At 24.4% G+C, this 27,488-nt stretch overlaps 1 protein-coding gene and 1 pseudogene across 1 annotated transcript; one reads left to right on the top strand and one right to left on the bottom strand.

Moving 5' to 3' along the window:
- Positions 1-327: 327 nt before the first annotated feature.
- LOC122861187 lies at positions 328-3,251 on the top strand (annotated as a pseudogene).
- LOC122861186 lies at positions 3,210-27,298 on the bottom strand. The gene is made up of 9 exons (XM_044165407.1): positions 27,227-27,298; positions 9,222-10,488; positions 9,003-9,082; positions 8,600-8,722; positions 8,236-8,378; positions 7,950-8,110; positions 4,425-7,809; positions 3,358-4,331; positions 3,210-3,278 (listed from the first exon to the last, which is right to left on the bottom strand). Exons 2-9 carry the CDS (start codon positions 9,328-9,330, stop codon positions 3,265-3,267), a joined length of 4,989 nt encoding a protein of 1,662 aa, XP_044021342.1. The 5' UTR covers positions 9,331-10,488; positions 27,227-27,298; the 3' UTR covers positions 3,210-3,264.
- Positions 27,299-27,488: the final 190 nt, after the last annotated feature.

Genomic DNA, 27,488 nt, shown 5'->3' on the forward strand with positions numbered 1-27,488 from the left:
GAAATAACTTGTTAGTTTAAAAAAATGTTATAAACTTTTATAACATGACTCTAATAAAAATAATAAAAATAAATATAATATTAATTTAATAAATTAATAAATAAATTTTATTGGTAACAAAATTATTTATAGTAAAAATCAAATTGTACATAATACAGAATAAAACGCAATTGACCATCGTAATATAGTTGTGTGTTATAATCGAAATAAGAAAATAATAAATAAAAAAAAAATTAATATATCTTTGGAATGTAAATTAACCATCAACCAATCCGTTCACTCAAATAATAACTGGTATAATGAAAGTGACTTTTTCTTTACACTTTCTCGCTTACGTAGTGAACGAATAAACAGCTAAAACCTACATATGGAAATTCAGTTATCTCTCAGTTGGCTCTCAGTGAATACTCGCAAATAAATTTTTAATATTTAATATTTATCGAGGTTTTAATTAATTTTTTATTTTTACTAAATTTGTGCTAATGATTTCTTGACAATGGGTATTATTGTAAGAGACATTCCAAAACAAGAAGAGGTAAATATATTATTACAATTTAAAAAATTATTTATTTGTTTAAAATATTTCAGTTATAATTGTTCGAGTTGAAAAAGTAAAAATAATTATAAATAGTTTTTTAAACGACCAGGTTTTTTATTGTTATCTTTATTGTTTTTTTTTTTTTTATTTTTTTGCAGTCATTTCAAGTTGAATAATAATATTTCTATAGCAATAGTAAAACTTTCTTTTTTGTTGACATAGATTTTTCAACACGTGTGTATATATTTTGCAGATAACTTCCTCCATACTTAAAATTCCTTGTGATTATATACCTAGAAATAAGAAAATAAAAAATAAAAATAGCTATACGTAATACTAGCGCGTAATTATAAATATATATACAATATACATATAATATTTATTTATCTAATCGAAAAAAAAAGATAAAAAATATTTAATAATTAGTTTAAATTAATTTGTTAAATTAAATTTACAGAAAAATATTGCAACAAATGTGACAAAACAATTAAAGGATTTATCTCGTAATGAAAGAGGTCAAATAATTGGATGTTATCCTGGTTTTCGTGGTTGTACAGTATGGATGACTGGTTTATCAGGTGCTGGAAAAACATCAATTGCATTTCAAGTTGAAAAATATCTTGTTAATAATGGAATACCAGCATACGGTTTAGATGGTGATAATATGAGAACTGGATTAAATAAAAATTTAGGTTTTAAAAAAGAAGATAGAGAAGAAAATATACGTCGTGTATCTGAAGTTGCAAAATTATTTGCTGACAGTGGTTATATTACATTGTGTAGTTTTGTATCACCATTTTCAAATGATAGAAATTTAGCACGTATTATTCATGAAGATGCTGATCTACCATTTTTTGAAATATTTGTTGATGCATCATTAAATACTTGTGAAGCACGTGATGTCAAGGGTCTTTATAAAAAAGTTAGACAAGGAACAATTAAAAGTTTTACTGGAATTGATCAAACTTATGAAATACCAAATAATCCTGATCTTGTTATTGACACAGAAACAGAAAATTTAGAAAAATCTTGCATGAGATTAATTGAATTTTTAAAAAATAAATCAATCATACCAGATAATTTTAATTTATCAAGTCAACAAGATAATTTTGTTGATGAATTATTTATCACTGGTGATAGACTTGAACTTGTCAAGAATGAAGCATCAACACTTAAACCAGTGGAATTAAGTGAATTAGATGTTCAGTGGTTGCAAATATTAAGTGAAGGTTGGGCTGCACCTCTAAAAGGATTTATGAATGAACAACAATATCTTCAGGTATTTATAAAATTAAATAATACAAATTACAATGTAATAATTTGCTATTAATTATTGTTTTTTTTTACGCAGAGTTTACATTTTAATTGTCTATTTGAAAATGGAGCAACAATAAATCAATCAATTCCAATTGTTTTGGCAATAAATACTGAATTAAAAGAATCATTAAAAAATGAAAAATCAATTGTTCTCAAATATCAAGGAAAAAATTTAGCAATAATGCGTAATCCAGAATTTTATTATCATCGTAAAGAAGAACGTTGTTCACGTCAATTTGGTACAAAGATCATTGATGTTAGTTAGGTGATTGAAGTAGTGGCTTGAAGTATTTGAATTGGACTTGATAATTATCGTTTAACACCAAATGAAATACGTCGTAAATGTTGTGAAATAAAAGCTGATGCTGTATTTGCATTTCAATTGAGAAATCCAATTCATAATGGTCATGCATTATTGATGCAAGATACAAGAAAAAAACTTTTAGATAGAGGATATAAAAAACCATTATTATTGTTACATCCATTGGGTGGATGGACAAAAGATGATGATGTACCACTTAAAATAAGAATAAAACAACATCAAGCTGTACTTGAAGAAAATATACTTCATAATGATACACTATTGGCAATATTTCCAAGTCCAATGATGTATGCTGGTCCAACTGAGGTACAATGGCATGCTAAAACTCGTATGACTGCTGGTGCAAATTTTTATATTGTTGGTAGAGATCCAGCTGGTATTCCACATCCAATTAAAACATCAACACCTGATGGTAATCTTTATGATCCAATGCATGGTTCACAAGTACTTTCAATGGCACCTGGTCTTCATAATCTTGAAATTATACCATTTAGAGTTGCTGCTTATGATACTAAAAAAAAAATTATGGCATTTTTCGATCATAATAGAAAAGAAGATTTTGACTTTATATCTGGTACTAAAATGCGAGGTTTGTTTAGCTATTTATTATTTTTTTTACTTTTTATTTCAAATTAATTTTAACATAACAAAAATATATAATGTATAATATTTAATTTCAGGACTTGCCAAGTCAGGAGAGACTCCACCGGAGGGATTTATGGCACCAAGTGCATGGAAAATACTTGCTGAATTTTACAAAAATTTAACAAATAATAATAATTACATTTAAATTTTTATGATGAGACATGTAATACATGTCTTGGGGTTTTTTTTTTTTTTCAGTTTTTTGTTTTGTTTAATAATTAGAAATTATATAAAATTAACAATGAAAATAACAATAAAACTTTTAACATTATTTATTGCAAGAGATATCAATGTAACAGGATTTTTTTAGGTGAAAGTTGAAAATATACATTTAAGTGAAAGATGAAGAGCCAGATGTTAATCGTTTTTTTATTTATTATTTTTTTATTTTTTTATGTAAGATCTCTTTACTGAGGGAAAGTATTTGTTGAGATTATTAGCATTAGCCTGGAAAATCTGTAACATAATATGAAAAATATATATTAACATAATAATTAAAATATATAATAATTTATTTGATAGGAATATTTGTTACCTTCTTCATCAGAGTCAGATATTCTTGGAGCTTGTAATGAACTTTGTTTGCAAAGTGTTCTACGTGGTCTTGGTGGTGGTGATTGTTTATTCCACAAAGCTTCAAGTTGATCAAAGTGTTGTGATTGAGCAAGTGCTGCTTGTTGAGATTTTCCAAGACTTGTTTGTGAATCAGCCAAGCCGGCTTTACTTATTTCTTCCATTGATGCACTAACACTGAATCTTCTTTTTAGTCTATCATCAATAGCAGCAACCATTATTCCTGATGTAATATGTCCATATTTTTTTTGCCATGTATATGTATCAAGTGATACTTCTTTTTTCAATAGTCGTCTTGCTGGTCTTTTTGGACCAGGTGGTCTCAAATCTCTTGGTGCAACATAAGATGGTAATTTAACATATTGTGCTGGTGTATTATGTAAACATAAAATTGGCATATATTGTTGATCTAAAAGATGTAATGCAATTCTTGAACAATCAGTTGATAATTCAAGACTAAATATTGGTACATGTAACATTATTGCATTAATTGATGTTCCTTTTTTAGTATCCCATACAAATATACTTTTATCTTCACTTCCAGATACAGCAAGTGTACCATCACCACTTAATTTAACACATGTTACATATCCCAAATGTCCAGTCAATGTGTGTAAATCATCACCAGTATTTATATCCCATACAATTAAATTTGCATCACGTGAACCTGATATAACAATACTTTTATCTAATACAGCTACAGCAACACATGTTACATGATCACTGTGACCAACAAGTACTTGTGAAAGTTTACCACCAGTTAATTGCCATACTTTAAGACTCATATCTCTTGAACCAGTTATTAAAGATTGTGAATCTGGTGTTACAACAAGACATGTTATTTCTTGTGAATGTGATATTTTATATTTTTCTTCAGGTCCAGCACCAAGACTAACAATTTGTACTTGATTATCTCCAGCTCCACATACAGTATATCTTAAAAAATTAAAAATTAAAAATTAAAAATTAAATTAATAATAAAATAATAATAATGATGATAATAATAGAATATAAATTTAAAAAATAAACCTCATATCAGATGTAACAGCAAAACATCTTCCTGGACCACATACAGATTGTATCATAGTTCCAGTATCAGCAGCCCAAACTCTAATATTACCACCTCTATCTGAACTGACAACTCTTCTGCCATCTAACATTGCAATAACTGCCAATACTGGTGATTGATGACGAAATGTTGCAACAACAAAACCCAATGTTAAACCCCAAACTCTAACAGTTTTATCCTCTGATCCAGAAGCAGCAAATAAACCAGATGCTGAAAATGTAACACAAGTAACACTTGCAATATGTCCCTCAAGACTTAGCATTAATTCATGTGTATTTAATTGCCAAAGATTAACAAGTGAATCAACACCACCAGTAACAGCCATTGCACCATCACGTGAAATATCAATACAAGTTATTGATGCAGTATGTTGTTGTATTGTTTGTTCTTTTTTATGATTTCTTGTTTTATTTAATTCTTCATCTCTAAAACTCCAATAAATAACACGATTACCACTTGCTGTTACAAGAAAATCATCTTTTTCAGTAACTTTAACTGATGTTACATCTGCTGTTAAATTTGCTGATAATGATCTTATTAATTTACCAGAATGCATATCAAATACAGATATTGAACCATCAATACCACCAGCAACAGCACGACGACAATCTTTTGCTAAACATATACTTTTAATTGGTCCTTGATGACCACGTAGTGTATGAATTTCAGTTCCAGTTGCAAGTGAACGTAAATATAATTTTTCATCATCACATGCAGCAAGTAAAAATACTGAATCACCTGATATATCAAGTGTATTAACTGATGATGATAATACAATTGTATTTAATAATTTAAAATTTTCCAATGACCATAAACAAACATTACCATCAACTGATCCTGATACAAGTACCTCACCAGCTGAATCAATTTTTAATGATGTTACTGGACCACGATGATGATCAACTTTCATTAATACTTGTCCAGTTAATAAACTTGTTGCAATTATTCTTGAATCTTCACCACCACTAACAATAACTGAATTATTTAATGCTGGTGTTAAAGATAATACTGGTGCAATATGTTCACAAATACGTCTTTTCATACTAAATTCTTTCATATCCCATACAATAATTGTTGTATCATCAGAACCAGTTAAAAGATATTGACTTTGTTGTGTAACAGCAAGACATGATATTGGATTTGAATGTCCTTTAAATGTATGTACAAGTTGTCCTGACATAACATGCCAAAGTTGTGCATCACATTGTGCTGATAGCTCTGATGGTACAATAACAATATGTTGTCCAGATGGTGCTATTTCAATTAATTTAACACCTTGTGGACATGTTAATGCTCTTATTTGTAGTGGTAATGGTGATTGTAACCATCCATTAAGTGGTACTAATAATGGTGCAGCATAACCATCACACCATGCCATTGCTGCTGTTATCATTATACTAACTAAATCACCACCATCTTCAACAACTGGTCTTAACCATGATATTAATTGTCCACCTAATTGTAATGGATCACGTGTTAATGCATCACTTGAATTTCTTATAGCATAATAAACAAGCTCTAAATCACGTTCAAGTAAATATTGTCGTGAATGTTCAAGTACACATCGTAAATAACTAACAGATATCATTTGTACAGCTGCTAATAAAAAATCAAATGCACAAACAGCAAGTCTTTTTAATTTTTCAACATCACCAGCACGTAATAAATGTAACCATGCTTCTTCAACATGTCTTATTGTGTATGTTATATCTTGTGATTGTGGAATACTTTGAAATGGTGTACTTTTTATTGCTTCTAAATTTGGATCAATAAAATTATCATTTTCTTCTTCTTCTTCTTTTTCTCCTTCTTGTTTTTCTTTGTCTTTGTTTTGTTTTATTTCTTTTTCTTTTTCATTATCATCTTGTACCAATATGATTGACATTGATTTTTTTGGTGTTGATTTATTATCTTCTTCACTTTCACATTTTTCATTTTCACCATCAAAAAAAAATAATGTTGTTGCTATTTCTATATGACAAGCACGTGATTGTGCAAGTGTTGTTAAATATCTTTTTCTTGCTAAATCTTTACATATCCATCTCCATGAAAATAATAATTTACCACTTAATACACGTATTTTTAAATAATTAATTAAATTTCTTTTAATTAAACACCATGTTGAAAAATTAAATTGTCCATTTTTTAATAATAATGGTCCATCATCACATGTTGGCATTATTAATTCTAATATTTCTGTTTCTGATAAACCATATTCAGTTACAGCAAGTATTGAACCAATTCTTGTTGCTGATTTTTTACCAATTAGTTTTTCCATATAATCAAATGCATTTTCAAATTCTTCAATTGTATTTTCATCAATTTTTGTATTTTTTTTAATAGCAGTATCACCATATTCACCATACTCAGCATAAACACCTGGACTACATGCACTACTACGTCTTCTTGTATCACCAATGTCAATTAATATATCATGACTTTTAAATCTTTCTTTTTGTAATGGTGTTAATTTAAGTGTATCAAGTGTTACACTTGTTGTAACAATAAAATGTATACCAGGTGGTAATTGTAATGGTAACCATGATAATGCAACAATTATTTCACTTTCAAGTGTATGTAAACGATGAAGATCATCAATTAATATTACAATATTTTGTCCGTTATTACTATTATCTTGTTCTTCAATACCACGTAATATTTGTGTAAACCAATTATTTAAATGTAATGGATTAAATGATGCTTCACGTGGTAAATTACCATCATTATTACCACTCAAAAAACCAATATGTTGACAAAGAATACGTAATAATTCAACACTGTAAGCTGATCGCGGTGTTGATGTACATAATCTTACAATTTTTAATGTTGTTTTATCCAACCAATTATCAATGTTATTATATATTGTTGATAATATTGATGATTTACCAGATAATCTACCACCACGTATAAATATTGGACCATGTTTATTTTTTGTTCCAACTGTTATTAATTTTTTAATACGTTGTACTATTTCATCTGTTTGTTCTAATGGTTTTATTTCACGAAGTAATGACAAATGTGTTAAACTTTCAGAATATATTTCTTGTACCATTTTTTTACGACTTTTTATTTCTGGATTTTTTTCAACAGATGAATTAACAAGTTGTTGAATTCTTTCAACAACTTGATTACGTAAATCAGCTAAATATAATTCATATGATTCATTGATTTCTGAATTATTATTATTGTTTTTAAATTCAACATTGAAATTTATTATATTTGCATTTGGTAGTGATGATAATATTTTTTTCTTTAAACTTTGGCATTGGTCTTTGATACCAATTTGTTCAGCATTTTTCCATTCACGAATTATGGAAATTATTCCACATCCCTCAGGGTCAAGGTCTAAAAAAAGTATAAAAGCATATTGGAATAATAAAAATAATATTTTCGTTTGAGAGTTTTTTTATTATTATTTCTGGAGTAAAATAAATTGAGATATTTGATATCCAATTGAATATCAATTTCGAAAAATTATTACTTACTCAAACCGTATTCAAATTGTCTTTCAGATGTACTTTTTAATACATTTAAAATATCATTGTCATTTTGATTATTTTTCACTGCATTTTCAGCAGCTGTTTTTAATAATCCACGTATTTTTATTCCATTTGTTTTTTGCCAATCATCTTGTGCTGTCTCTTCACTGAAATTACAAATAAATTATAAAAATATCTATTCTTAAAAATACTTCAAAAGCTTGCTTTTTTTAGCTTAAATTAGAGACACTATTTTTTTTTTTTGATTATTAATGTAATTGTGATTCTATACCTGGTCGCTTTCAAAATATAACAATGGCCTTTGTGTTCATAAAATTCATTGAGCGACGAGCAGTGGGTGGCCAAAGAGATAAATGTACTTTCTGAAAATTTTGTTGGTATCCATCCAGCATTGTACTCATTTCCTACCAAAAGCTAAAATAAAAAAATAAACACTGTAATATATATATATCATTTTGTTGGCAAAAAAAAAAAGATAAATAAAGATTCAACATGTGTCATTGAAATTAAATAAAATTCAAGAGATAATAAATTACCAACACTGAGCAATGAATATCAAAGTAGAAGTAGTTATAATAAACCAATTAAAATAAATAATGAATGCTACAATCATATTGTGAATAATATATATTTACAATGAGAAAACATCCTCTTGAGTGTCCATATGAAGCATTTATTTCTTCAATAAATAATTCAGCAAGTCTGGGATCATCATCAGGATTTTTAATTGTTCCATATTGCATATCCACCAAAAGCACCTAAAATATTTAATATAGTTAAATAATAATTATTACTAATTAAATAACTTAATTAATTTCAAACATTTTGTGTTATCATGTGGCATTAATAAGCTATCTGAAAAGCCACTTATGCTTTTGTCATAATAAATTATAATGTTTATTCCTTGCAATTAAATACTGTGTTTATTTTTATTTTTTGTCGAAACTTTTTCATAATATTATTCCATGTAACTACAATTTAATATGAAATATTTAATTAAAATTATTTTTTTTTGTTATTTTAAAAATAATATTAAACCTCAATTCCCATGTCATCATAAATTGACTGGAGTTCTGGACCAACTGACTCAAGAAGCTGTTTACGCTCCTCAAAAAATTCTGAAATAATATATTTTTTTAAAACATTAAAATGACAAATTTATAAAATAAAAAAAATTGTAAATTTATGCTTAATTAACTTGACATTGTTTAAAAATAAAAAAAAATATTTATTCAAGTATGAAAACACCTGACTCACCATCACGTTCGCTTGCAATAAAAATTTTAATGAGTCTTGGTGCTGGCAAATGAGCTGGGGGTGGTCGACCCTTAACAACACTAGCAATCAGTTCAACTTCGAGATTCATTTTATTATAATTTAGTAAATTTTTTTACTTCAATGTTTAATGATAACAAAAAAGAAAGAATAATATTACAATAAAATAGATAAATAATAATTTTTTTTATATTCCCAATTTAGCATAAAAATATTTCTCGTAAATTTTATTTATGTATTTTGTTTTTTTTTTTTAACTGCTTTTCTTTTTAAATATTTATTTTTTTTAATAATGCTGCAAAATGCTATCAGTATTTTTTTACATATTTATTTTATACTTTGTATTTTTTTTTTTTTCGCTTTTATTTTTCTTTTATTTTCAACGGAAGATATAAAGATTGAATGTAGAATGGTTCAGAAGTTTTTACGGTTGTCTGACCAAGAAGAGACTTATACTTCAGACAAAGACTATGCAATTTATAATTGTCGTTATTTCTATTATTATTATTTTTTTTATAAGAAGAAAAAGTACATAAAAATGTCGCATATGTTATTTTTTTTTTTGTTCACACAAGTTAACATCCAAGTAACAATATCAACACGAATTTTTATATATTTTTTTAACGATTATTCAGAGGTTTCCTGGTTCAACATTGATTGATGGATACCAGCTTCACACATAAAATTTTCTTCAAGATATGTTAACCTTTTACATTTATAGATTCTTATTGTACTCCAAAAAACTTTTATCTATTTATAATCAACAATTTTTGAAAGTTACTATTTTTTTTTTTTGCATTTAAATTATTTCCAATTGAAATTTTATTGTACAGAATACCTGAATTATATTACTCTTATTATTCTAATTAGGTAACTTGGTAACTGGGATTGTCTTCACATAAAGTGTATAGTAACAATAAATATTAATTATATTTTATCTATAATTTTAATTAATTAATTATTATTTCGTTTTATTTTTTAATCTCATATGTTTCATTCTTATCTATTCGTTTTAATTAATTCTATCTGTAATTCTAAATACGAATAATAACATTGCTATATTAATTAAACATTTAACATTTGAAACATTTGTTTTTTCTTTATAAATAAATTTCGTTGCTTAAAAATTCTTTAATATTATTGTTGTATTTTTAATAATATTCCTTTTTTTTTTATGTTTTATTCAGTTGATGTAGATGTTGATTGTGATTGTTGTAAATTGAAATCATTTCTCGGGTTTTTTTTTTGCCTGAAAAAATAAAAATGCAAGAGGTATTTTTTTTTAAAACTTTTAACAAGTATAACAATGTGGTAATGCATGTTAGTCGTATATATATTTATACAGTTACAAGGTCTAATAAAAAATAAGGTGAATGAGATTGCTGGTGGTTGTAGTTTAACTGATAAGAGTCACCCTTGAAATCTTTACTTTTTTCATTTTCTATCCCGCTCTTTTCTCAAGCTCCCCATCAATTCTACTTTACCATTTTTATATCTATCTCAAACCACGCTTTTTATGTATATATGATATATATATTTTTACTGATATTGAGCACACGAGCAAAACGAGGATAACCGATCTCTTCTCTGTACTATTAAATGGGTACTCAAAGATTCCTCATACTGGATAAATTAAATTCAAATTGCAATAGAAATTTTCTGATATGCATCGTGAATGCGATAAAGTTTTAATATAATTATACTAATATAAATGCATTTATTTTTATTTTATTAGTAATTTAAATTGATTCCAATTGAAAAATATTTTATATAATATTTTGAAATTATTATTCGTTGTCATGTATGTATTATTAATTGATTTTATAAAATTACCTTGGAATAAAATATTTTATTACCATCAAAAAATAATATATATTCAAATTTATGGAATAAATTATCTCTTATGAATAAAGTTGTAATTATTTTTAACGACATATACATATGCTTTTTTTTTTTAAATGTAAAATAACAATTGTAGATTCTCGTTAAAATATAAAATTGAATATAAAATTGTAAAAGCAACTGATGCGCAATTTTATAACGAAAAAAAAAAAAAAAAACCCTTGACCTAGGATAACATGCTATTGTTGTTGGAAAACCATGTCATCTCGTCTTTCACATTGTTGAACAGACAAAATTTCAATGCCTTACATCATACAACACATTGTTTTAATAAAGTTAAAAAACTATCATGATAATAATTTAAAAATGAAAAATATTTCAAGAGTTATTTTAATATAAAATAATAACTTTAATTTCTCATCAAGAATAAATTTATTTTCTTAATCTCACGGATTATAGTGAGACATTAAATCAAATCCTCCTACCAAAAATGTTTAAGTCACAAGATGGAAATTGTAACGATCACAATGACGACCCTCAACTTGCCACCCTTCTTATTTTCTTATTTTATCTTAACAATCTAGCACAGTTCATGAAATTATTCAGCCTTTTAATCAATTATTTTATTACCATTATAAAAGACAATGACATACATTACTCAACCGTTTTTTTTTTATGTATTATTTGAGAAATTGTGTCAATCAAGAGTCACTTTAAATTTATTTTGTGATTACCAACTACTTTATTAATAATTTAATTAAATTATTATTTTAATTTTATCAAGTTAAATAATAACAATCAATTTTTTCCAAGAAAAGCTATTAAATATAATTAAAAGCAAAATTAATAAATAATTTAGTTTATTATTTTTATCATGCAATAATTTTTTGTTAATTATATATGAAAAATAGAAAAAAAAAATATGCTAGTCTGACAGTGCTTGACTTGTACTACTGAAATACGTGGTGTGTTTATTTTTAATTTTTTTTATCATTAAATTTTTAGTCTTACACTGTCATTGATTTATACTTTATGGCTTTATAATAATTTTCAATTTATTTCTATAATTTATAAAAATTATCATAGTCAATTTTTTCCTGTAAATTAAAAAATAATAAAAAATTTCCATACTATTATTTGCAATATTTATTAGAAAAAAAAAAAATTAAATTGAAAGTTTGTTCATTCAAAAAATGTATAGATGAAAAATTGATTCGATACTATCAGCATGACAATTTTATGAAAAAAAAAAAATGAATAGAATGGAATTTGAAGAATGGTCACAATTTACTTTGACATTTTTTTAAAAAAAGAAAATTCTCATCGGTTATATCATCAACGTCCCTGGAACTTGGGATTTTTCTTTATCTTCAATAACAAAAAATAAGCGAAGCAGAAGTAAAGAAAAAAAAAAAAAAACTAAAAATAAAAAAAAAATGCTGAGAAAATGAGGGAAGAGGGTGTCGCAAAATGAGTTCTCATACCCAGCTATTATCGACGTTTTCACGAGTAAGAACAGTTATGGATATGATAAACCATTTTTCAAAATTCAATCTCGATTCGTATCTCATAAATTTATGTTTCATTAATCAGACAAAATCATACTTAATATAATTACTTTGTTTTAAATAAAAAAAATTTTTTCACTGTAATATATTTTATTCATAAACTATTGATTTTTGAGTTTATTTTTGTGTTTGATGTATATGCGTACATGATAACATGTACACATGAATATCACAAATATTATATGTAAATAGGTTATAAAGATAAAAAAAAAAAAAATGTATTAGAAGCCGACTCTGATGAAAAATATATATATATTTTTTTTAATCAAGCGCAAGTGGCTTTCAACAGCATATTTAATTTACGTAATGCACATCATTTTGACGTCACTTAACTTGTTAAAAAAATGAATTTTTTTTTTTTTAAATACAAAAGTGAAAAAGCTTCTTTTTATTTTTAGCTTTCTATAGAATTTCATTAACACCCTGAAGATTTAAAACTTAATTGACACGAGTAAATTTAAAAAAAAATAAAAATACTAAAATAAAAAATAGTTAATAATCATTTTTCTTTTTTGACTGTATATTTTTAATTTTCCATGTACTGAGAAATTTAGAAAAATAAAAAAATATATTTATCAAGCTTAAATACATCGTTTAATAATTTAATTTAAAAATTTTTATAATTAAAAAAAATTTGTGGTACTTGTATAATAATTAAATTAAAAAGTTTAAATTATTGATTAAAATTAAATGCTCGAAATATATAATGTCTGATTAATTTCCTCCATCAGAAACATACATTCATAAATGTTATATATCACCAACATACTCGTTGACGATCATACTTGAATGTCATACATCAAATTTTATTCCACATATATGCACTGATGTCAAACCGATATAGAATGCTATCTTGAAATGTGTCAAATTTATTTATTAATTTTTTTCCACATTTTATTTTCTATTATAGAGCTTTTTTTTTTTTTATTTTATTTTTGTAATAATAATAGAATTGTACCAATATAAAAATATGGGTCAACATATGAAATATTTGTTGTATTAAATTTTATATTTATTTTTTTTCAAAAAATATATTACAAATATTTTTCATATTCAATAGGTGCAATTGTATTTTTTATTTTTTTTTACTATGGGTTTTATATTATGTGTGTTTAAGTATTGTGAGAATTTTAAATTTATTGGAAAATATTGCAATAGTTTTTTTCATTGATGGAAAAACTTTATGCCTTTATAAAACTAAAAAACCAAAAAAAAAAAAAAAAAGTTAGAATTGATTGCTGAAATAAATAATAATAACAATAAATCAATGGTATTATTATTATTATTTGTTAAAGTAGAACAAAAAAATAAACAAAAATAAAATGCCAAAGAAAAATGCAGCTTTATAAAGCTTAACGTATTTTTTTTTGAAGTTATTCTTTATTTATTTTTAATTATAGAATAGTAGTATTAAATTTAACCATGAATATTTTGTAATTTATAATATAGGAGAGGGTCAAAAATAAAAAATAGTGAGATACAAATAAAATAAAATATGTGCAACTGGCTTAACATAACCATTGCCAAACTGACTATACGTGTCGAGGAAATAAAGTTAAGAAATCCCTAAGGAAAACGAGGGATTACAGTCGTTCTACAACTTCTGGAGGCTTTTATTTTTTTTTTATCTTTTATTTTGCCTTTTTTTTTTTTTAGTTTTTAACAACACTTGGTATATACATATTCTACCAAAAGTCAATTTAGAGGGTCGAAAAAGATAGACCAAAGTTTGACATTGCTTGGGGCATCACTTTAACGATGTTAAAGATAAGTGGATACGAATTTAACAAACCACTTTTCAAGTTTATAAAAAGAAAAAAAAAAAAAAACACAAGTCGGTTTTAAAATTCTTGACTTGTAAAAAAAAATTGAATATAAAATATTTAATATCACCTAAATTGCAACAATTTTTTTTCATTTATTTTCCTTATTTTATTTTTTTTTTAATTCTATTTTTAATTCATGAATGTTGAATTGGTTCTATGCTTCAGGTGTATATTCAGAATATTTTATGAATTTAAATTTTGAGGTGAAAATACTATTGAAATAATCTCAAAATAATTCATATTAAAAATTTAAATAAAAAAAAATTTTATGTATATTTTTAAACTCGATTGGTTTAATAATAAATATTATTTTTTTTCTTTTTTAAAAAAAAATTTTATGAGCTTTGGTTTATGACTGGACCGTGTGTTTATATGTCCTAGAAAATATGGTCATGCTTTATACATATGTTTGGTTTTTTTATATTCAGCTGTAAAAATTGTCATAAAAAGTAGCGAATACCACGTGAGCCAATCCTCATGTCTTTATCCCATATGACATTATATATCACTGAATTTCATCAATTCATATATCCCTCTTAAAATATTATCATCATTATTTCATCTCGTTTTCAGGTAGTTTTTATTTTATTATTATTATTTTTTCACATTTAATCTCGGTTAATGAGTTCCATCAAAATATATATAAAGTTAATCTCAACTTTCGCGTAATGAAAGTTTTAAAATAAATTTTTTTAGATGAAAAAAAATTATATAAATAAATATGAATCAGTGGAAATGTCAGTATCTAGTCAGCCGGATAAAAAGAAAAAAATTTTATACTTTAGTTAATTTAATTTATAACAAGTTGTAAATAAATAAAATATAAAAAACAAATTTTACTCAAGAAAAAATTGAAAAATCAAAGTGAAATATATGTATTGGAAAATATAAAGAAGAAAATTGTGATGCTTTTTTTATATCAACTCTAATGTCTATTCAATTGGATAATATAAGAAAAAATTTATCACAAAGATCAATGACAATTTGTATTTTTTCTTTGATCATTTTAGAATTTAAAATTCAAGAAAATTTTTGCTCTATTAACTTTAGATCTTGTTATATACGTATATATTATTAAAATAGGTTTATTTCATTTCACTGACCTCAATTGTTCGTTTTAAAATTATAACGCTGAAGCTATATAGCGTCTAAGTTAGCGTTGTTGGCTAAATAATTTTTTTAACTATGATAGAGTTGAGCTATCCTCGTAATTTTTTTTTAAATAAATTGTCTAGGATCTAAGCTAGTTTAGAAAAAAAAATGAGAATTTTTGAAATGGTCAAATGGGGGTAGGGGTGGATTTTAAGGGTTTTTAATTTTTCTGACTATGATAGAGTTGAGCTATCCTCGTAATTTTTTTTTTAATAAATTGTCTAGATTGTAAGCTAGTTTAGAAAAAAAAATAGAAATTTTTGAAATGGTCAAAGAGGGGTAGGGAGTGGATTTTAATTGTTTTTAATTTTTTTACCCCTCTTTGACCACTTCAAAAATTTTCATTTTTTTTCTTAAACTAGCTGAGATCTTAGACAATTAATTAAAAAAAAAATTACGAGGATAGCTCAACCCCGTCATAGTCAAAAAAATTAAAAACAATTAAAATCAACCCCCTACCCCTCTTTGACCATTTCAAAAATTCCCATTTTTTTTCTTCAACTAGCTTAGATCCTAAACAATTTAATAAAAAAAAAATTACGAGGATAGCTTTATTTTAATAATAATTGATTATATATAGGAGTTAAGGATCGGGCCCCTTTAAAATTTACCAATTATAGGTTTGACTTTTTTCTTTTTTCTACAAATAAATAAATTACTTTTTTAAATTTTAATAAAAGCTTGGAGCAATTATTAAAAGAACAACTCCTTGGTATCACTAATACTAAAATTACAAAAATAAAATTTTCATTTCATCAAATAAAATTATGTTCTACTTTGTATTCAATGTTTTTTTATTTTCTCAAACTATAAAGCAAAAATTTCAAAAGAAATCTCATAGCAAGATGATCTTCAATGTCGTCGTAAATTGAAATTTTATATGAGAAACGTGAGTGGAATGTAACAGAATGTGTTACATATATAAAATCCATTGAATTTCAGTCAACTATGTATCTTTGTATATTGCAAAATATAAGGGGACTAGAACCCCGAGTATACACACAAACCTATAAAATTCAATTGAAAGCTCAAGAGTATTCCATAATGACATTGTATATATGTTTAATTGTATGTCAAGTTGCTTATATATAAACACAATTTGACTTGTTAATACATATTTCAAAGCTATATTTAAAATACAAATTTTATGCATAAATGTATAATGCAGTGGATATACAACAACAAAAACAAAAAGACACAAACTTTTCCTTTGACCGTAGACAAGTTGCCTTATAGATGACATGCTTGACTTAATTCAATTGACGATAATTTAGTTTCATATTTTTATCACCCCCTACAGATTGAAAATACAAGCAAAGTCTTAACATGGCAACAATGTCAAAAGTAAGAATATATATGAAAAAATAAATAGGTCAATTAAGATGATGACGAAATTCGAAATATAATTATTATTGAAAATTTAATTAAATTATTTATTTTTAAATCAATCATGACGTCATGCTAAAAATATATTTAATTATTAAAAATAATAATCATAAATTTTGTTAATTAATTAGACGGAAAAAAAAATATATATACAAAAAAATAAAATAAAAATAAAATTGTAAAGAAATAAATAAGCGAAAGAAATAAAAAAAAAAAATTAGAAAAATAAATATAGTTTTGTAATATAGCCAGGTAAAAATAATTTAAAAAAAAAAAAAAAAGTCGACCAGACAATGGCGTTCTTGCTGTCTTAATCACTTTTGAATCTAGGCCAAATTTTAAGCTGAAGAAAAATTTCAACCGAGTGAAAAATTCTAGAAATAAAATATCTCGAATATGTATTATCTAATATCATATATAATATTTCATCTAACCGAGAAACATTTCTTATTTATTCATTTTTTTTTTTTTCTTTTATCGACCTCCTGTGAATTGACAATTCAATTCAACGTGAAACAGATTTTTTATTTCTCCATCATTTTACTCAAGAATATAACTGAAAGCTACTGTATCTTTTTTCAAAAAATTTAAATAAAAATAAAAAGTAAATAAATGATTTATATTCATTGAATAAGAGTTGTAAAATATTTTCAAGAACAGCTTTCAAGTCATTATGAAAAAAAAAAAATTTATACATTCAAAATATATTGCGGGTAAATAAAAATATTTTTGTGTAATATATATCCAACAAGGGTTGTTGAAAATTCAAGAGACAAAAGAACACTTATCTTTAAAACTAGCTGGATTAACATGCGGGGTAGATTATGTCATATATACTAAATTATATACGCATTTGTAAAATTTATAGAACACCGTATTATTTATACATCAGATATATTTTATAATGAGGTAATTATACCTTTCATTGTCTTCAATAATAGACAAGATATATATGCCATTTTAAATTATGATTATAGAGCTACACACATGATAATTATTTTACATCATGCTATTGAATTTATTTGATAGAAAAATCAACATTATATATGAATTATTAATTTTTATTCAATTTGTAAATGGTTATATATGTGTGTATGAGTGGTGACATTATCATTATTATATTATCATAACTTGAATACTTTGGATGATGATAATTGTTCGTGTTAGACATGAGGATAATATGGTTCACCACAAAATGGCTTTCAATGGAATTAATTATAAATGCATCTGTGCAGAAATTACACTAACTCAAGATGATATATTATTATCGCCATTCAATTTACTGATTATTTTATCGGTCATATATTTTTATTTTATTTATTGATTAATTTTTTTTTTTTTTATCTTTCAATTAAATCGTAAATTTTTTTTCTTGTTTGTTTCGAAATTATATTTATCATTTATCTTTAAATCTTTATTGAATCAAGTACCTTGAAAAAAATAATTTAATATTTATTTTTATTTATTTTTTATTGTTATTTTAATTGTTTAATATTTATTTTTAAAATTATTAATTATCAAGGATTGTTTTCGAGTAATGTTGTTGGTATTTTTAGAAAGTTTTAGTTATTCGGAATTATTACGTGTTTGCGAATAAGTTTGTAAAATGCTGGATAAAGTATTGTTACTTTGTCACGAGTGTTGAATAATATACTACATTAAAAATGTATAATAATAATGGAGTTTTAAATTATATAATGAAAAAAATTACTTAATGATAAAGTTTACTTTTTAAATTTATAAAAAATTAAAAATGTTATTTACCTTGTTGGTTGTTAAATAACTAGAGTACATAAATATAAGAAAAAAAAAAAAAAGGTAATAAGTGAGTTATTATCTATAGCTCAAAAAAAATATATATATTTTTTTTTGTATAATATTCTTGGTCAAAGGATAAATTTATCTACTTTAAAGTCAATTTATGGTCAGCAAAAAGCTAGGTGTTTTATTTACTTATTTTGTTTTTTGCTTTCATCTTGATAATTTCATCGTGTCTTTAAAACTTTTAATGTTTATTTAGAAAAATAAATTTATTAATTATACTGTTAATTTGAGTTAAATAAAAATCTACTTGAATTTTTCTTCAATATTTTTTTGTTGTTAGATTAATGATTATATAAATTTTGAATTTTGTATTTTAATTTACATGGTTGAAATACTTGTTTCATTACTTAGAGTATTAAATTTGTAGAAATCCAAGTTTAATGATATTTATGTATAGCTAAATGAAAGCTTTTATATTGACATTTCAGTTGATGGTTGGAATTCTCTTAGGAGCAACTAAAGACGTATCTTGTACGACTTTCTTGTATTACTTGTATTTTTTTACCCTGGGGATATTATTTTTTTTTCAAAACTTCAAGTTGGTGAAAGCTGATCCTTTAAAGAGAAAATTATTTCGAAATGTATATATATACTTTTATGTCAGAGATAAACTTCATGCTTATATATTCAATGGAAATTTTTCCTTTTTTAAAAGAAGATTTTTCTTTTTTTTAAAAGAAAAAAATAGAGTAGAAAAATAAATTATTTTTTGAATAAAATATATGGTATGGAAAAAAAAGGAAAAAGAAGAATTATCAAGATTTCATGCCGTCTTATTTATCAGCTGTGATGAACAATAAAATATAAATTTAAAATAGTTAAGTGGTATAGTGTGCCTTTGTTCACAAATAATTGGATCACGTTTGTGGCTTAAAGATTTATACCAGCACGTTTCACAAAATATTTATCACATAAACTTTATTCAAATTTTTAACTGGATATTTAAATCTACTATCTTGACAGTTAAAAATGATTTTTATATTTAAAAAGCTAATATTTTTTATGTATGAAAAATATTACAAGCTTAAATTTTCCATCACACATGTGATGTTTAAATAAAATCGATAGGTCCAAAATATTAAAGCTTCATGTCATTTCATACATGAAGCACTTTTACATCTCGAATATTAAGTTCTTGTTTCATATATTGCACAACATAAGGTGCTCTTATCGTCCTGAATATCGATTTTACAAGAGCTTTTACTCCATACTAAAAATATATACACAATTTTACCAAAAAAAGACTAAATGAAATATAAAAAAATAGCTCTAAAGATTTTATCATAAAAAAAAATTGACAGAGAATATATTGAATTTTAAAAATAGATATACAACAAATTATATATGAAAGAAAGTTTTTCTGGCTATGCATACATTTTTAAATTCATCGATACCAGTATATATATCTAATTGTATAAAATTTTCATTTGAACCAAACTATAAATGAGATTTTCTCATGTCAATGCGTAATAATAAAAATAAAAAAAATTCTTTGAATATTCAACAGGGATGACGTGAAGCTAGCAAACATAGAGTACATATGACTGAATAATTTACACTGAAATAACTGATGAAAGTAATATCTGCTTTCCAAAAGTCTAAAAATATGCAAAAAACAAAAAAGCCCTCTGGCAAGTGAGAGTGAGAAAAATGAAAAGAATGAAAAAAAATATATATAAAATACAAAATTCCTCTTGAATAACTCCTTAAAAAATAAAAAAAATAAAAACTTGTTGAAAAAAAATTCAAAAATATACATATAAAATAAAAAAAAGTGGCATTTTAAAAAAAAGTCAAAAATCTTAAAATCGATAAATAAGAAAAAAATATATATATGATTGAAAAATCAAGATGAAAGTTGAAGCCATTGAATTTGGAAATTGAGGGATCTTTTAAATGAAATGTATATAACATATATGTGGGTGATAAAGGGCTGTTGCTGACAGTTTTGGTGCGCAAAAGGTCGTGGCAGCGTAAGGTCAAAAGTTCACCGGCTAACCTGCAACGTGGGGCAAGACCAAGCTGAATATATTCGATCGTGGTTGCTTGTCCTACCTATCTTGTACACCGAATAGTTGGAAAACAGTGTACAACAAAATGACAAGAAGGACAAAAGATGCTATGTTATATATACAAAGAGAGGAAGAGAGAGGAAGAGAGAAACTTAGAGGTGAAATTTTCAATAAGAGGAGTAAAGGGAGCAGCAAATTACTGGTACAGAAATGGCAATTCTCGGAGCTTGTTGGTAAGCAAGAGCAGAGAGACCAGCATGCAAATAAACACGATGGACAATGTATGTATGCTGAGTGATTTCTCTCCCTCTCTCTGGTTCAATTAAATGAACCGAACTATCACGATATTATATTGACGTAAATGGTTTTAATATTCTGTTATATTTGGTATCGTTAATAACAGTTTTACAATTTAATTAATATTTACAGCAATTATATTAATTAACTCGTCAATATGACAATACATTTATTTTTATAAATTAAAAAAATATATATCTGTATCAATTATTTCAATTATAAATTAATTAACTAAAAATATAAATATAAATGTATTTTTAAATATTACGCAGATAAAAAGAAAATATTTTTTTTTATTTTCTTTTTTTATTTTCAATGATAAAAAAGTTTGCAAGATAGTTGAATATTAAAAAAAATGATATAAAGTGAGACGTAATATCTTGCTCATTGTAAAATGTTATATAAAAAAATTATCTTAACGAGATATAATAATAAAAATTTTTTTACTGACTTGAAAGGATAACAGAAAATAATATTTTATGCTAGATGATATTTAAAAAATTATAATCTGTATTAGTTTTTTTTTTTTTTTGTTTTTATTGTTATTGTTATTTGCGTTTTAAAAGTATTTAACTTTTAAATATTTTTTTTTATTTTTTCAAATGTGACTGCAGTTTTTATAAAAAAAAAAAAAAAATAGCTTTACATTGCGTGCACAGAATTAAGATTATAAAAAAATAAAATGAAATAAAGCTTTTGAGGCGATGTATAATTTTTTTTTTCTTTATATATATAAAATTATTTAAATACATAAATATTTTTTGTAAATTAAATCAAAGTATAATTTTTTTATCTACGTGATTTTCCAATGCACATTTTGTCGTCAATAATTCATCTCATGATGACCTCAAAAGTGCAGATAAATCGAGCTGTCACCAGAATATATTTCAATAATTTATCGATAAACTGAATGTGAAGAGATAAGATTTTTATTGGAGATTACATGCTGTACACGAACTCTGTGTTATTATATTATAAAAACACGGTCCAGTCTGGATACGAGATTTAAACTGCATACTAACTATTAAACAACAAAGACCAAAATTCAATTAATAATAATTAATTAAATATTTACAAAACAATATTATCTATCATATTAAAAAACTCATATATAAAAATAAATATATTATTAAATAAAAAACTTTAATTAATTAATTAAAATATCCGTTAATTGAAATTTATATCTTTTATATTTCAAGTGTAGAGAATGCATATGACTTGGCAAATAATATTGAAAAACTTTAAGTAATTAATTCATAAATTAAACAGTTAATGGTGTGGTGCATCATTAATAAGCAATTTTAATTTTTTATTAGCAAACATTTATACCGGGTTGCGATAATCCCTCTTTTTTAATTTTTAAAAAATTCATTTTTTATGTTTATTTAAAATTTTATTTATTCTTTAATATTAATCTTTTATTTATTTATTTATTTTTGTTGCTTTAGTATTTTAAAAAACTTGAAAAAGTAAATAAAAAGTATCCAAGTTAGGTAGTTAGACAGGAACAAGTAGTGTAGGTTGAGGTTTGGTCAGCCAAAGAGCAGAATGACTTGGCCCCTATACACAGTGATCCTTAAGTACGTTTATCTTATGTACCTATCAACCTTTCTACTATCTTCTATAATATATATCACGTTACTATATAGCTTAGTCACTCTTTTACGACTACCCCTATTACTTCTTACTCTTCACAATCCCATTTATTTTCATAATTTAACTTTACTTAAACTATTATTATTATAATATAATATTGAAAATATTTCATGAAAAATAATAATATATTTAAGCTGTGCTTAAAACTTTTATAAAATATGAATATTTTAAACTTGGATTTGACTCAATTCTTAAAATTTACAATTCTCTTAATACGCAAAAAACTTTTATTAAAATAATTTCAATATATAAAATATAAATGTAAAAAAAAATTATAATACGTTAGTAAATTTAATATACAATATAATAATAATTTAATTAAAAGTAATAATTGAGTATTTATGTACTTTGATAAATAAATAAAACACTTGTCGACATTAAAGCCTTATCAGATTATTGAATTATTATCAGTCCATCAATTTAGCACTCAGTAACAGGTACAGTAAGTAGATTGAAACGATCATCATAAAAATCATAATAATAAAAATAAAAAAAAAAATTGAATAATCTAGAGAGACGACCGAGAAAATTTGTATTTACCAGTTGCATCGTATTTGAGGTTTCCAAGGAAGATTAAAGTTTAGATAGCGACTGAAGCGCATAGATGGTTAGTACATAAAATGAAATGTTGCCAATTGCAATATCTCCCATGTTGCATGCTATACCCACCAATGAACAGAGACAAAAAAAAAATATAAATAAAAAAAAAAAAAGGCTTTTACAAATCCCTGATAAATCCCCTTGTCAATTCAAAAAGCTCTTGTCGTTGAAATCCCGGGAATTTTTTTTTTATTCAACTATTTCAATGGATATTATCTTTTTTTTTTTTTTTTTTAACCAATGAACCATCAAATTTTGTTGTCCATTTATTGTTTTATTTTATTCTCGACACATTGAATTAAAAATAAATAAATAAAATAAAACCAGTATATATTTTTATTTGTTTTTTATGTGTATAGAGATTGTGCACAATGAACTGCCAACTTTTATAATTGCATTATACGTTGTCAATTATTCAGCCTCGAGAAACGAAAATTATTTCAACACGTCATGGTAATGTATAAGTGATTAAATATATGCATTAATAGTTAATACGAACATGCATAAATGTTTGTATAATGCATACATTCTAGAGTGAAAATTTTGTGTTAAATTATCTTTTGTTTTATTGTGATTATCGTGAATGCTTATGCCTCGATGATTTTCAATCGGATTTCATCGGCTATTCAATGCATTAATTTTAATTAATTAATTGGTTGAACATAACTTTGAGGATATTTATATTACTTACATTAGAATTTTTAAATAACTATTCAACTATTATTATTTATATTTATTTTATAATATAATTTTTATATTTTTATTTATTTTAAAACAATTTAACAAAGCGGTTTGGTCAGAACATAACCACATGCTATTTGTTGTCATTTCCATCGACCCTTTTAAACTATATAATATTGGTCTAGGGCGGATGACTAGACTATTACATGCCAAAGTTTTTCTATGTTATCCAATTGATCGATAAACTATTTCAACTTTATTTTCTTTTTTTTTCATTATTGTTATTACTTTATCTTGTCCAGTATTGTATTTCATGGTTTTATATAGTTCTTTGTTATTTTGAATATTTTTTTTTTATTAATTTTTATTTTAATTAAAAGTAATAATTGAAAAAAAATATATGAACCTGAATTATTTTATACCTTTTTTAAATTTTATTTTAGATATGGAAAAAATAGAATTCGGGAAATGCAATCTGCTCGTATTCAATCAGTGTTTTTTTATTTCTTTTAATTTAATTTAATATTTTTTTTCAGTTCTACGAGCTGGAAATTCAATGCTTGTTATTTTCTATATACCCGAGCAATTAATAAATGTGAATTCAGCATTCAATAGTCAAACAAATAAAAATAAACTATTTTATAAAAAGTTTAAATATTATTTTTAATTTGGTAAAAGTATTTTAATGTGGACATGGTATTTTCAAAAGTAGTTAAATTTAGTTGTCTAATGATAATTAGATTTGATGTTGCAGTGTCATGTTTGCTTACACGATTCCTGCATGTATGCATTAACACTCAGTAAGGTTGAATTGATACACCAAATAAAGTTTAAAGCCCAATGGTTTTGTTTTTATACACTTTGAAATACTGTGCTTTATAAAAAGTTTAAAACTTTTTGTTATGAAAAGTTATAAAAAGTATTAAAGAACGAAAAAAAAAGCTCAAAAAAAAAAGCTCACAAAAATTATAAATTGAATATAATGAAATTCAAGTTTATTATTTAAATTAAAATTTATAAATTTTTTGTGAATTTAATATTTAAAGTTATTTAATTAAATTGATATAAAAAGTGATTATTATCGATTTAATATTTAAAGATAATATTATGAAGGACAATTGTATTTAAAATGATAAAAAAATTTATTGATAATTAAATTTTCGTATATAATTTTATAATTAAATTATTTAATGTGATGAAATATTTTTTTATTTATTTGTTTTTAATTTAATTTGATCAATAACAAATTCAGTTATAAACAAATTTTAAATTGAAACTCAATATTGATGATTATGTTGCTACCACAAAGTGAAACTTTTTTTACTAAAACTTTTCAATTTATTTTTTCATACTTTTTTTTTTTATTTTGTTTAGTAAGTTGATTTTTTTTTCAACGGGTTAATGAAGCATTAACGAGTTAAGCTACGTGCGATGTTTATACACAATGTAAACATGCAACGTAAGATGAAGAAAATCCAGATGATTCTTGGCTGGAATTTAAACGAAATACAAATCCGTCACTGTAACTATATTGTGAAAACTTTGTTTGATACTTTTGATAAAAAGTTGAATAAAAATAGACAAAATTAATGAATCACATAGAAATTCAAAGTTTGTAGCAACATGTCATTGTCAAAGTTAAACAATCCAAGTATTTTCTTTTTATTTTTTTATAAATTATATATTTTTATTTATTTACTTGTATTTTTTTATATGTAAAAGACAAATTGCAAAGTAAGTTTTTTAAATTTCCTACACAACCCTACACAATTTATTTGAACATATTTTTTTATTTTCCTTTCAAATAAAAGATGAAAAAAAAAATGATCTTGTTTACAAAGGCATGTGGAGGATTATATATAAAAACACCCAAAAAAGTCAGCAATAAAATTCAATTCTTCGTGTCAATATTTAAAGGTCAATATTAGGAAAAAAATAAAAGCTTATATGATTTCATATTTTCAGATTTATACAACTTAAAATCATTTGAAGAAAAAAAAATTTATGTATAATTAAATGAAAGCTTTTTTTTTCCTCTTTTTCAACAAACAAAAAAAAAAAATAATCAAAGTTAATAAATTTTAAAAATCAACAGATATGAGATTGTCAATATTACACAATGAAATCACATGTCTTAGATCGCTAAAAATTGATTACTCAGGGGAGAGACCACGCCCGTTGATGAAAAAAATAAAAAAAAACAATAGAACGTAAAAGAAAATAGTAAAAAAAAAAAAAAATATTTAAAAAATAAAAAAAAGCCATGTTACCCGAGGCTTGTAGGTGCCACAATGGTTTGATTTATCATTCTTACAGTGAAAGGGGTTGGCAAGTTGAAGGCCATTATTTTAGACTTAGTTGTTTACTGTCAAAACAATAAAATAATTACGGTAATAATAGTAATAAATAAAAAAGAAATGTATATAAATTAATATAATATACTTTTTTTGTTTTGATGAACAAAATGAGAAAATAAAAAAAAAATAATCATTTAGTAGTTATACTTGTTGTTAAATATATATGTCATTTTTTATTTCTAATAATATATATATAGGTTGAGACTTTATTGGATCCTTGAAAGCATATATTGATGCGTAGATCAGACGAGGGTTCGAACCTGTCACGTCTGTAGACGTTAATGGACAGTTAGAAAAGGGAAAATTCTAAATAAGACATATCATTTTGCCCATGAAGAAAAATCAAGTGCATCGACATATTATTATTTTTATTTTACGAGGGTAAAATAATATATTCTATTTGTTTTATATATTTTTATCTTAAATCATGACAGATGTAAAATACACTAGTTTATAAATTAAATTTTTATATATTCAATAATAATTTTTACAAGTAATATTCTTCAATTTAATTTATATGATAATAATATATAGAATTTTAATTTTTTTATGAATTAATTTCATCAACTTTGTATTTAATATAATTTTAAATTTATAATAACAAAAATTTAATGAATTTATAAATAAATTTCGAGGGTTTTTTTGTAAATAAATTTTAGATTTCTATGAAAACTCTTATTTTTTTTTTTTTCATATAAAATGGTAAAAAATTAAATATTAAAAAGGTTTAAAGTTTATTTTTTTGAATGTTAATAATATAAGTGAAATATTTTTAAAAATTCTTACCGAACAGGGTTGCCTCCGATGACGATCACCTACCCCTGGTGACTTCGGCACTACTGTCAATTCACAACAGAAGCTCAAGCAAGCTCAAGCCCGCCTTGCGTATTACCGCATGCGCAATTAACAAGAAAAAAAAAAGCTCCCCAATCATATCAAGGGGTTGAATAGAGAAAAGAGAAAAATCATAATAAATATATAATAGAGAATAGAGAGACTGGGTCAGCGCCCTCGAGCGGATAAAAAAATGCAAATATTTCGATTTTTT

The sequence above is a fragment of the Aphidius gifuensis genome, linkage group LG1 (genome assembly GCF_014905175.1).
Source record: "Aphidius gifuensis isolate YNYX2018 linkage group LG1, ASM1490517v1, whole genome shotgun sequence".
Classification (NCBI taxonomy): domain Eukaryota; kingdom Metazoa; phylum Arthropoda; class Insecta; order Hymenoptera; family Braconidae; genus Aphidius; species Aphidius gifuensis.

Coding starts and splice junctions, on each gene's coding strand:
- LOC122861186 (XM_044165407.1), bottom strand. CDS start 9,330: ATGAATCTCGAAGTTGAACTGATTGCTAGTGTTGTTAAGGGTCGACCA. Junction 9,083..9,221: donor TATTGCAAGCGAACGTGATG/GTGAGTCAGGTG, acceptor ATATTATTTCAG/AATTTTTTGAGGAGCGTAAA. Junction 7,810..7,949: donor ACAATTTGAATACGGTTTGA/GTAAGTAATAAT, acceptor TACTTTTTTTAG/ACCTTGACCCTGAGGGATGT.